The 11,675-nt window shown below is 36.0% G+C and overlaps 2 protein-coding genes across 2 annotated transcripts; one reads left to right on the top strand and one right to left on the bottom strand.

The window, feature by feature from the left end:
• The first annotated feature begins 920 nt into the window (after positions 1-920).
• Positions 921-1,726, top strand: LOC123468087. The gene is made up of 2 exons (XM_045167745.1): positions 921-1,263; positions 1,409-1,726. Exons 1-2 carry the CDS (start codon positions 1,037-1,039, stop codon positions 1,626-1,628), a joined length of 447 nt encoding a protein of 148 aa, XP_045023680.1. The 5' UTR covers positions 921-1,036; the 3' UTR covers positions 1,629-1,726.
• Positions 1,727-1,832: 106 nt separating this feature from the next.
• On the bottom strand, positions 1,833-7,882 carry LOC123468088. Its single transcript, XM_045167746.1, is given in 5 exon segments — positions 1,833-2,198; positions 2,292-3,034; positions 4,558-6,449; positions 6,507-7,313; positions 7,736-7,882. Coding segments are annotated over 5 exon segments (3,912 nt in total). The 3' UTR covers positions 1,833-1,875.
• Between the last annotated feature and the right edge of the window lie 3,793 nt (positions 7,883-11,675).

Consider the following 11,675-nt stretch of genomic DNA (forward strand, 5'->3'; position numbering starts at 1 on the left):
CACTTACTGTCTTACAGTTGGCGGCCATTTCACTGTCTGACGACGATGGGTCTAAGTCACTTTCTATTTTACTGTAGTAGTAACCCACTTTACTCGATGATGTTTCTTCTTCTTCCGTTTCTGATGGTGATATAGAACTTTTCTCTTGTATAAATTCACAATCGCTTTCACTATTGCTGTATCTTTTCTTTTGCATAAATTCACAATCACTGTCACTTTTGCTGTATCTTGTTACGTCTTCTTCCATACATATATTCCGTGATATCTGCATACTTTCACTTGCGTTCGCACTAATTTGTATATCACTTTTAACTTCATTACCCATTAGATTAGCTAAGAGTTCGTCTTCCCAGTCGTTTCCTGTTGGTAGCGTTTCACTTATTTCCAATTGCGGAGTATCTTCTTCAATCCAAGTCATCAAGATTTCATCACTCCAGTCAACATTTGTTAGTTCTACGTTTTTCTTGGTTGGGTCCATTTTTTTTTTTTATGTAGTTTCCGTGGAAGGTTGGTAATACAACTAAAAAGTTTTTTCTTGCTTGCTTGTCTGTTATATAGTTGGAGTACCTCCCTAACATGCTCAAGGTTGCTTACGATTATCTACTAAAGAAATCTACTTTGAATGTCAATGTTTTTTTTTTTTTTTTTTTTTTTTTTATGTCCTTTGTCTTTTAACTGTCTGAGTCTAGTCTGAGAAGTTTTTCTACAGTATATGTGAATGTTTTCTTTAATTGATCCCTCCTTTTTGCAAACAAAAACTTTTTATGTAAATGTTAGATTTAACGACTCCTCCTTATAAGGAGTTTCAGTCTCGTACGCGATTTCTCTCTCTTGTAAAAATGGACTTTGGAATGTTATTTCTTCCCCCCCCCCTCTTTTATTGTTTTATTATTTTTTATTATTGTTATATATTTTTTTTTTTATTAAGATTGCGTCAAGGCGATCAAAGTAGTCTGGTGTAGCGTCTTCTTTGTTCTTCAGTTGTCGCTTGACTGTCTTTGCCGTTTGTTTTTTGAATCCCCCATTTCCCGTCATTATGTATACGTTGGATTTCGTTTCTCAGCATCTTGCTGAAATTAGAATGGCTTTTTCGCTTTTCCACCCGTTAATCTTCCAAAATCCGTGTTGTGAATTTCGTCGCTTTACGACTGCCGATGTGCAGTTGTTCGATGAGTTGTTCAACACGGTTCGGAGTGGTGTATCCTTTCCCGTTGCTCCCGTATCCGTGGTGCAACCGGTTTGGTGTAACGATTTTTACTACAAGTAAATCCGTTTTTTTTTCGTTTGTGTTATCCTTTTCTTGTTTGATGGGATTCTTTTCTTGTTTTGTTATTTTTGTTCTATTTTCTTTTTAGTTATTATTATTATTATTAAAAAAAAAATTTAAAAAATTTTTTTTTTTATATAGTGAATATCCTGGCTACGCCCGACTTCGCGATGTTCTTCCACTGCTGCACGCACGGTTCTTGTGGTGGGCAGAATCCGGAGATGATATTTATCATCCTTCAGCTTCGGTTTCCAATTTTTATCCGGAGTTGACGTATGCCGATATCCAAATACGACTTGAGCACCGCCAAGTCCGATTGGCTGTTTTGAATCATTTGAGTGATTCTGCTGAGGAAGATTGATTTGCTTTTCCGTCGGTGTACTCTATTTTTCACTATGGTTTTGTTTTGTATTTTGTTTTTGTTTTTGTTTTTGTTTTAACTACTGATTGGAAATAAAATCCTTTTCTACGTCTACGATTTTTTGGTTGTTTTATTTTTTTTTTTTAATTACGGATTGGAAATAAAATCCTTTACTACATCTTTGTTTCTTTTTGTTTTTGGTTGTTTTTTTTTTTTTTTTTTTTTTTTTTTTTTTTTTTTTTTAACGTTATTTGTTAATTGTGCGTTTTAAATGGTCTTCTGGAGTACATCTGCATAGATCCTCCCACACCATTCCGTATCCAACGACATAGCTGCAGGTCGTGTGGCTACCTGTACATTCCTTGTTTTGCTCGTTTTCCCATTTTAATTCTTCGATAGGGTACAATTTTCCTTTCTTTGGTGCACTTGGTGTGTTTATCGACGTAAGGGTTTCTTTTGGTGTTTCTGTTGCTAACGTCATTAAAGGTGCAAATTCCCTAATGAACGGTTTTTCATTTGCTCCTCCAGCGCTGTAGATGGGTTCTGGTATCATTGAATCCATTTCTTGACCATCACTTTCGCTCACGTTACGTGATTGCTTGCGTCATCTGAAGCTTTCCTTAATCCGTGGAATAGGATTACAGGCAATAAAAATTCTTAGACAGATGAGAAATAGGATGAATCCTATCGCTGAGAGAGCCGTAATTTTTAATGTTTCAAACCAGGAAAACATGTTCCCGATTTGATTGTCCTGTTCTTCTGTTACTAGGATGTCAGGTAACTCTTTGCCTTCTCCTTCATTAATTCGTCCCACCAGGTCATTTAAGATGTTTAGCTGTTCCATTTCCATGGTTCCATGAGCTGGATGGTTCCTTAATCCATAGTCGAAACTGTTTAAGTGCAGTTCTTCGAATTCTGCAATTAAATCCAGATTTGAAGTATGTATGGTCGCCTCTTGTTTAATCCAGTCTCCTGCTGTGGCGTTATGTTGCCACGTATGAGGATATCCGTTGATGTTTATCAATTGGGATTTCCAAAAGCACTCCGAATACGGATGAATAGACCATCCGTCGAGTCCGATTGTACAGTTGTTTTTTCCGTAAACAAAAAATGGCTGGAACCCACACTTGGTCTCTTTTGCTGATAGTGATATCCTTTTTGGGTCGCATTGTTGCAATGTCATGGCTTGACCAAAACCATATATCCTTGTACACATTGGAAGTCCGAGTGCGGCGGCTGCAAGCAATCCATTTGTTTGGGCTAAGATTATGGCTTGCGTTCGTTTTATCTTTGATAACTGGCAGTAAACATCCCGAATTTCTTTTGCCAATTTATTGTCGTGTTCAGTTTCAATACTGATTTTGTATTGCTCGTGCATTTTTCCAAGCTCGTATTTTATCAAGTCACTTATCGGTCAATCCACTCCGATTAGTCACGGATTTTGTTTAAATTTGGACAGTGGATTCATATAGTTATGAAACACTGATTTTCAAAATTTTATTGTATTTTGCCCAGTAGTTTCTGAGTTATCGCAAAATGCAAAAAAACGTTTTTTTCATTTTGCCGTAGAGCATTTTTTACCAGTGTTTTTTTATTTTTCAATTTTTGTCCCTTTTATTTTATTTTTTGAGAAATTTAAATACAAGTTTCTTATCCAGTTTTTCACTAGCTTTCGTTTGGTTACATTTATTTTAGTAAAAAATTAATTCTAAGTATAGTAATTTAACTTTTAAATTTGTAAACCCTTCCTTATTCAAAAATCGGTAGCCAAAATCTGCGACTTCATAGAGTAGCGGTTATTTTTTTAAATTTTTCATTAAATATCAATTAACCATATGTATTAAATTCAAAGGACTTAAATTTATACTTTGGCCGAAACAAATCTGCAAAGTTCATGAATATTTTGGATTTTCAACTTCATTTTATGCCTAGCGGGCTTTCATGTATAGTCAGAAAGGGTTGGCTTAGCGGAACATACCCTTTCTGACTTTACATGAAAGCCCGTTAGGCATAAAATGAAGTTGAAAATCCAACATATTCATGAACTTTGCCGATTTGTTTCGGCCAAAGTATAAATTTAATTCCTTTATTTATAAGGTTAATTGATATTTAATGAATAATTTAAAAAATAATCGCTACTCTATGAAGTCGCAGATTTTGGCTACCGATTTTTGAATAAGGAAGGGTTTACAAATTTAAAAGTTAAATTACTATACTTAGAATTAATTTTTTACTAAAATAAATGTAACCAAACGAAAGCTAGTGAAAAACTGGATAAGAAACTTGTATTTAAATTTCTCAAAAAATAAAATAAAAGGGACAAAAATTGAAAAATAAAAAACACTGGTAAAAATATTTACGGCAAAATGAAAAAAAACGTTTTTCATTTTGCGATAACTCAGAAACTACTGGGCAAAATACAATAAAATTTTGAAAATCAGTGTTTCGTAACTATATGAATCCACTGTCTAAATTTAAACAAAATTCGTGACTTACCCGCGCCCAAGATCTGACGGATCGGCGTGGATTGACCCTTAGCTCCTCAGTGGATTTTGGTAGACCGTTACTTGTATTAGCGTCATTTAGCGGTCGATAGTCATCTATTACAAGTTCGTGTGCTGTATTTTCTTTTTGTTGTGTTGAAGCCTTTAATTGATCATTTGAATTTTTGTCTTGAAATTCTGACTTATCTCGGGTTGTATTGTTTTGTCTCTCAAATTTTTCTATATCTTCTTCTTCGTTATCCCTTGATTTTGTTATTTCAGTGGTTGTTGTTTCGCTTGGCTGTTCTCTTATTTGACTTGGTGTAAGATATTTTAGGCTTATAGTTGGCTCGGTGGACGAAATAATTTCAGCTTGGTTAGATTTTGGTTTTATTGTGTCTGTCGTTGTGGTTTCTGTGAAAACTTTTTCTGTAGTTGTAGATGACTGTGTCGTGATAGTCGTTTTGAGTGATGTACTAGTTAATGTTGATGATGCGGTTGTTGATGTTATTGTTGGTAATTTCTCTGCTTCTGTTGATATTGTCGTAGATTTTGATGTTGTAGTTGATTTGGGTGTAGAGTCTGTTATTTGTGTGGTAGTGGTTGTTTTTAGTGTGGTAGTATTTGGCTTTTGAATGATGGTGGTCGGTTTTTGTGTGGTAGTGGTTGGTTTTTGTGTGGTTGTGGTCGGTTTTTGTGTGGTTGTGGTCGGATTTTTTGTGGTTGTTGTCGGCTTTTTTGTGGTAGTAGTTGATTTTGTTGTTGTTGTTCTGAAGGTTGTTGTCGGTTTTGTTGTGGTTGTAGTCGGCCTAATCGATGTTGTTGTTGTTTCTGTCTTCGCACTTGTTGTTACCTTGGCTGCAATGGAAGGTATGACTGATTTATCTGTTGTAGCAGTCATGGATGTTGCTGACTTTGTCGTTATGGTCGAATTTTTAGTTATTCCTTCCGTTGCGTTTGTTTTATAGTTAATCTCCTTTGGATCACGATGGTTTAATGGTGGCAAGATTGGTAGATTTTTTCCAAATTAGGCGTGTTGCGTCTGTAGAGATATTATTGCTGCTGCCGTCAATGTTCTAGGTTGATGTGGATTCCGGTACTCGAAGCTAAAATGTTGTTTCTGGCTTGTTCCATGACAGTGTCCCAACGATAATTTGTCGATCCGTCTTGTTAGGCATTTCCGGTCCGAAGCGCCTGAATGAAGTCCTGTTCTATCACTTGCCATTAATTGTCCTGTGTGATCGAATGTTCCCCAGATGGAACTTTTATCTGAGCATTCGTGCAGGATGAGCATCGTTGTGTTCGCTTTAATGCAGTTGTTTGTGTTAAATGGTCTTATCGTGAAGTCTGAGGAATATTCGAATGCTTGGCCCTTGCTAGATGCTTCGCTACAGTTAGCCACGGTTGTTTGTGATTGCACCAAGGGGTCATTACTTGTTAATAATTTTTGTAGGCTTGTTTGACATTTGATCCAGTTAGGATCGCATGCTTCGAGTGTTATTGGTTTGTTAACGCCATTGTGTGTTAAACATTTTTCATCGGGTGACTTACCATGTTTCATTAGTCCCCATCCTATCATGTCCCATATGATGTTTCCTCTCCCATGGTTCCGCTTCAATAATCCTCCAAAAATTGGCGAACTGACGGTCGTTGTTACTGATGTCCTCTGTTCCAACTGGATTTCTTCGAATTCGTCAATGGATGCATCTGGGAAATTGTCCAACACATCCGGGTTTGTTGTTAGGATTTCGATAACCCATTGTTGATTTTCACTAATTGTTCCCTGTCTACTGCACGTTTTTAGTGTTCCCAATCTAACTCGTCCTTCTTCTTCATCATGTAAGGTGATGCACAGGCCTGTTTCTAGAGAAATCCATTGGTAGTTAATTAAATCCAGTATCCATCTTGATGTTTTTTCGGTACAATTTTCTGCCATAATTTGATTGTTTTCATTTGCCACGATGCAGATGTTAGTGTTCATAAGCCTTATGCTATGATCTACGATGTATTCGAATTTTGTTCCTGTTGGCAAAGGATCTTGGATATCATATTGGTTGTGGACTGATACTTGCGTGTTTATTGATGAACCATTAACCATGAGATACGCAATTGTATCTTTTTTAGTCATTATTCCATTTTCTTCTACGTTTGTTATTATAGGATGTCCCATTCGTATCGAACCCCATGCATACGATATGCTGTAAAGTCTTTTTCCCATAGCTTCTTTCTTAGCACGATTGTCAAGAAATTCAATTTCGTTATTAGTCGACCGTTTTACTTTGCTCGCTATTGGATCTGCGTATTCATTGCAAGACCATGTATCTACATTTACTTGGTTCTCACAGGATGGTAATGAAATTTTAAAATTCTTGTATAACTTTGTGGTCGTCTCTACTGGAAAAATAAGAAATGTTAAAGGCATCCCTACTACTTTAAATCCAGGTTGGGCAAATTCTTTATTATTTATATCTGGTTTGTTAGAGAAAGTTATTTCTATCTGCTTGTTATTATCAAGAAGACGGCTAGTATTTACATTAATCATTGAGTTTGTTAATTCTATATACCCTTCACCTTTAAAAATAATTTGTGAATTTGATGAATTTGTTGATCTATCTCCCCATACTATGGTGTTATGATTTTGTGTATACTCCCCTTCTTGCTGAGTGGTGTTTAAGAATCCAAATGGACTTTCCACTAAGCTTTCTGGTGTCTCTTGTTTTAATGTTATCTCTTCTGCTAAACAATTTAATGCATGGTATTCTTTGATAGCATACCACTTCCCTTCCCCTGTAGGAGTTGATGTAAAACTCAACGTTGTTGTTCCTGCCTGCATAAGATTACCCCCACATTTTTTATTATTTACCATTTCCCAGCGTTCAATTGCTGAGAGCAATTTTGTTTCCTGTGAATAAACTGTGTCAAAAGATCCTATCCAGAAAGATCCGGTTATTTTCTTAGTCTTAATCCATTGTTTGCAAGTCCATCCTTTCCAAGTTTTTACTGGATTTTGTTTAGTCATTAGCGTATAATTTGTTAGGTATCGTGGTTGATGATTAGTGCTGGGGTTTTGGCAATAGTATGGTGAGTTAATATCTAGAATTCCTCGTGTTTTAACATAGTTGCAATCGCATACAGACGAGAAGATTGTGTGGGTTGTTTGCAATGTAGTTAGAATGCAAAAGAGTAGTAATTTTTTCTCCATCTGTTAAAAAAAAAATTAATTGCTTTTTAGAAATTGGATGTCTGATTTCTCGATCTTAAATTATATCGTGAGGTTGTCCTAAAGTCAGAATTAGTCTGGTCTATTGGATTGGGGAATAGCATTCTTGGATCTAAGAATGATATTATGGGTTGTTCCAGTCCAAGTTGCTTTTTAGGCCTCCCTGGTCTTCGTCTAATGGCTGTCGTTTCTGCTTTTCTCGCTTCGATCTCTTGTTCTTGTTTGGTTGGAGCATCTCGTGCCATATAAGGTTTAAGTCGGTTGCAGTGAACAATCGATTTATGTTTTTCATTTGTAATGTTTTGGATTTCGTACGTAATTTCTGAGAAACCGCGTATGATTTTAAATGGACCATTCCATCTATTTATAAATTTTCCGGCTTGAGGTGGTGCTTTTAATAGTACCAGATCGCCGGGATTGTACTTGACACTTTTTGTCCCTTCATCATAATACTTTTTCTGCTTCGTTTGAGCTTTGAACAAATGTTGGTTCGCTAATTCTTGTGCCTTTTTCCACTGGCGAGAATATTCTTCATGTTGATTTCCCTCCATTTCGTAATGACGGTTGATCTAGATGTCGTTTGGTAAAATGGGTTCTCTTCCGTAGAAAAGGTAAAATGGGCTATCTTTCAGAGTTGCTTGTTTAGACGTGTTGTATGCGAATGTGACGAATGGCAGATACCTGTCCCACTCCTCGGGTTCGTCTACCACATAACAAGCAAGCATATCACATAGCGTTCTATTAAACCTTTCTACCAATCCATCGGTTTGTGGATGATATGCAGTGGTACGCATTTGTTTTATCTTAAATAATTTACATATTTCTTGAACAATATTTGATAAAAAATTTGTTCCTTGATCTGTCAACACGATTTCTGGGGCTCCATATTTTGTTATTAACTTATTTACTAGAATATTGGCTATTGTTTGTGCGGTTTGATTTTTCATTGGAAATGTAAAGACAAATCTACTGGCATAGTCTGACAATACTAAAATATATTTATATCCTTTAACACTTTCTTGAATTGGTCCAACTACGTCCATTGCAATTCTTTCCCATACCCTATCTACTGGTGGCAAAGGTTGCAATGGTGCTTTACTCGTGCCAAATGCTTTTCGTCTTGCACACTTTAAACAACTGTTAACGTATGCCGTGACATCAGATCGCATATTAGGCCAAGAGTATTGCCTTTGTAGTCTTGCTAGAGTTTTTGTTATACCTAAATGTCCTGCTAATATGTGATCATGATTTTCCTCCATGATTTCTCTTATTTTCACAATGGGAACTACTATCCTTCCATATTTATCAATTAGTTCTTGTTTCTCATTTAACTTATATCCATTTATATTTCCTTTTTTACTGCCGTTCTGTATCTTTTTAAGGTTCTCAATTATTCTTCGGCAATAGTTATCTTCATGCTGTAATTCAGTCCATTCTTCCTTCAAATTATTAACCTGGGGTTCTGTTTTCGATTCTACTTTAGCAATGGGTAATATTGGAATACGACTAAGAGTGTCGGCGTTTTGGTGTGACTTACCAGGTCGATATCCGATTACGATGTCAAATTCTTGTAATTTCAATGCCCATCTTGCTAGTCGTCCTGCCGGTTCGGATTTGCTCATCAACCATTCTAAAGGTCGATGATCAGTGAATACCGTAAACTTCCGGCCGTATAAGTACGTTCTGAATACATCTACAGCATGAATGATTGCATATGCTTCTTTCTCTGTTGTTGACCATTTGGCTTCACGGTCGTTCAGATGTTTAGAAGTATACGCGATGACGACTTCTAGGTCGTCTGATTCACTGTGATCCTGTTCGTCGGTCGCAGCTGAATCCGCTGATTGAGGTGGAGATTGTATTTGTGCCAAGACTGCTCCTATTCCGTATCCTGATGCATCCGTATAGATGATAAATTCGCGCGTGAAATTGGGATAGCTCAGAATAGGTCTAGATATGAGGCAGTTCTTTATACAATTAAAGGCGTCCCTTTGTTCCTCCCCCATTTCCATTCGACTGACTTCCTTGTCAGTGCTGTCAATGGATGAGCTTTATCAGCGAAAGCTCTGATAAATTTTCGATAGTAGCTTGCTAGTCCCAAAAATGAACTCAATTCTTTTGTGTTTTTAGGTGCAGGGTAATTAATAATTGATTCCAATTTTTTAAGATTTGGTGTTATGCCTTGCTCTGATACTATGTAACCTAAATAGTCCAACTTCTCTTGAAAGAATTCGCATTTTTTTCGTTTTAGTTTTAAACCCGCTTTTGTCAACAATTTAAAAACTTCTTCTAAATGTTTTATATGTTCGTCAATCGAACTACTGAAAACAATAATGTCATCTAGATAAACCAATGCAAACTTAAAAAGTACATCTTTTAGGATGTTATTCATTGCTCTTTGAAAAGTGCTTGGTGCATTTGTCAATCATCAAATGGCATACGATTGAATTCATATTGTCCAAATTCACATATAAAGGCTGTTTTATATTTATCGCTTTCTTCTATTTCTATTTGCCATTATCCGCTTAATAAATCCAGTGTTGAAAAATACTTTGAACCGCACAATGCATCTACGGTATCATCTATTCTAGGTAAGGGATATCTATCTTTTATTGTTATTTTGTTTAATTGTCTATAGTCAATGCACATTCTCATTTCACCATCTTTTTGTTAACCATTACGATTGCTGCTGAGAATGGACTATGACTTTCTCTTATTATTTTATTTTGTAGCATATTATCAATCTTCGATTTTACCGTATTTTTTAGCGTTTCAGGCGTTCTACGCAGACGCTGATTAATTGGTGCGCTAGCTCCCGTATTAATGAAATGTTTGACATTAATAGCCAACCCAAGGTCTGATTCTTTATCTGCAAACAATCTTTCGTTTTTTACAAGCAACCATTCAATTTTTGTTTTTACTTCATTAGAAAAATTGGGTATTTTAAAGTCCTTCTTTTCTAATTTTTTACTTTCCTGGTTTGATAAATCTAATTGACTAAAAGCTTCTAAATTAATGTAGTCTTTTGTAGTTAATGGAAGTTCCTCTTCTTCTACATTGGATAAAGGTCTTAGTGGGATATTTATTCCCACTTCGGAAAAAGTTATGCTATACAATGGCAATATACTCTCGCAAAAACTATGTTCTACTCCATAGTGATCATAACTGATTTGCTTATTTTTAGTGTTAATTTTTACGTTATTGCTAGCCAAAAATCTAATCCTAAGATACAATTTTCATTAAGATTTTCCATTACATAAAAGTTGTGGTTAATGAAATGATTCTTATTTATTGTTATTTTAAATTCATATTGGCCTAATGATTTTAGCTCTTGTCCTGATACTGTCCTAAATATCGGATCATCGCTATTTATTATTTGTTTTAAATTTTTATTACTTATGTTAAAATAAAAGCTAGATGAAATTAAACTTGCTGCTGCACCAGTGTCTACTAAAGCTTTTGTTTCTTTTTCACAAATTCTAATTGGGATACGTATAAGTTTAGGTATTTCCGCCGTAAAGTTAGGTTTTACATGATAGTGATTAATGCTATTAGAATTATAGAGTGAGTGGTTTCCTACATTTGACGTCGTGGTTGACGGTTGATACGTGCCATATCTGTCCAACATTCTCTTGCAATGTGTCCTTTTTTATTGCACTTGTAGCACGTAATGTCACTGTTTTTCGCTGGTTGTGTGTTGTGAAAAGGTTGTACTCTTTGTTGATACTGATCACTAGTCGATTCACGCCATGGCTGATTTTGAGGATTCCCAAAATTTGAGGGTTGGTAAATATTTCTTCGCGGTTGATACAAATTATTCTGAGGCCGTTGAAATTGTCTTTGGTTTAATTGCCGTTGGCCATTTAGATGTGGCCCGTATGAATAAGGTGTTTGGCGTTGCGTTGTTGATTCTTGAAAACTTTCCCTTCCCCTCTGGGCGTTATAGTTTTCTCTATATGGGCTGGCTTCTCTGCTTCTGGAAAAACTTGGTTCTCGGCTGCGTGAGTAGCTTGATTCGCGGCTGTTTTGCTGATTATTGTTAAATCGCACTCTCGGATACTGTGGTCTTGAATTGTGTTCCCGTGATTGTGATCTGCGAGGCTCGTATTGGTCAGTTGCTGCTATGACTGCAGTTTTTTCCTGTGATATTTCATTTTTATTAGCACATTCCATCTCCAAAATTTTCTGTCTTAATTTCTCTATTTCGAAATCCTGTTGTTTTCCATGGTGTGCAATGCCGGCAATGACTGCTGTTATTTCTTTGTCGTCATTGTTTTCTTTGTTTTGCAATATCTGTTCCGAAATAAACAGTTGTTTGCATAGTGCATCGAAGTCGTTGGCATC

This window comes from Daphnia magna, unplaced genomic scaffold, assembly GCF_020631705.1.
Source record: "Daphnia magna isolate NIES unplaced genomic scaffold, ASM2063170v1.1 Dm_contigs282, whole genome shotgun sequence".
Taxonomy (NCBI): domain Eukaryota; kingdom Metazoa; phylum Arthropoda; class Branchiopoda; order Diplostraca; family Daphniidae; genus Daphnia; species Daphnia magna.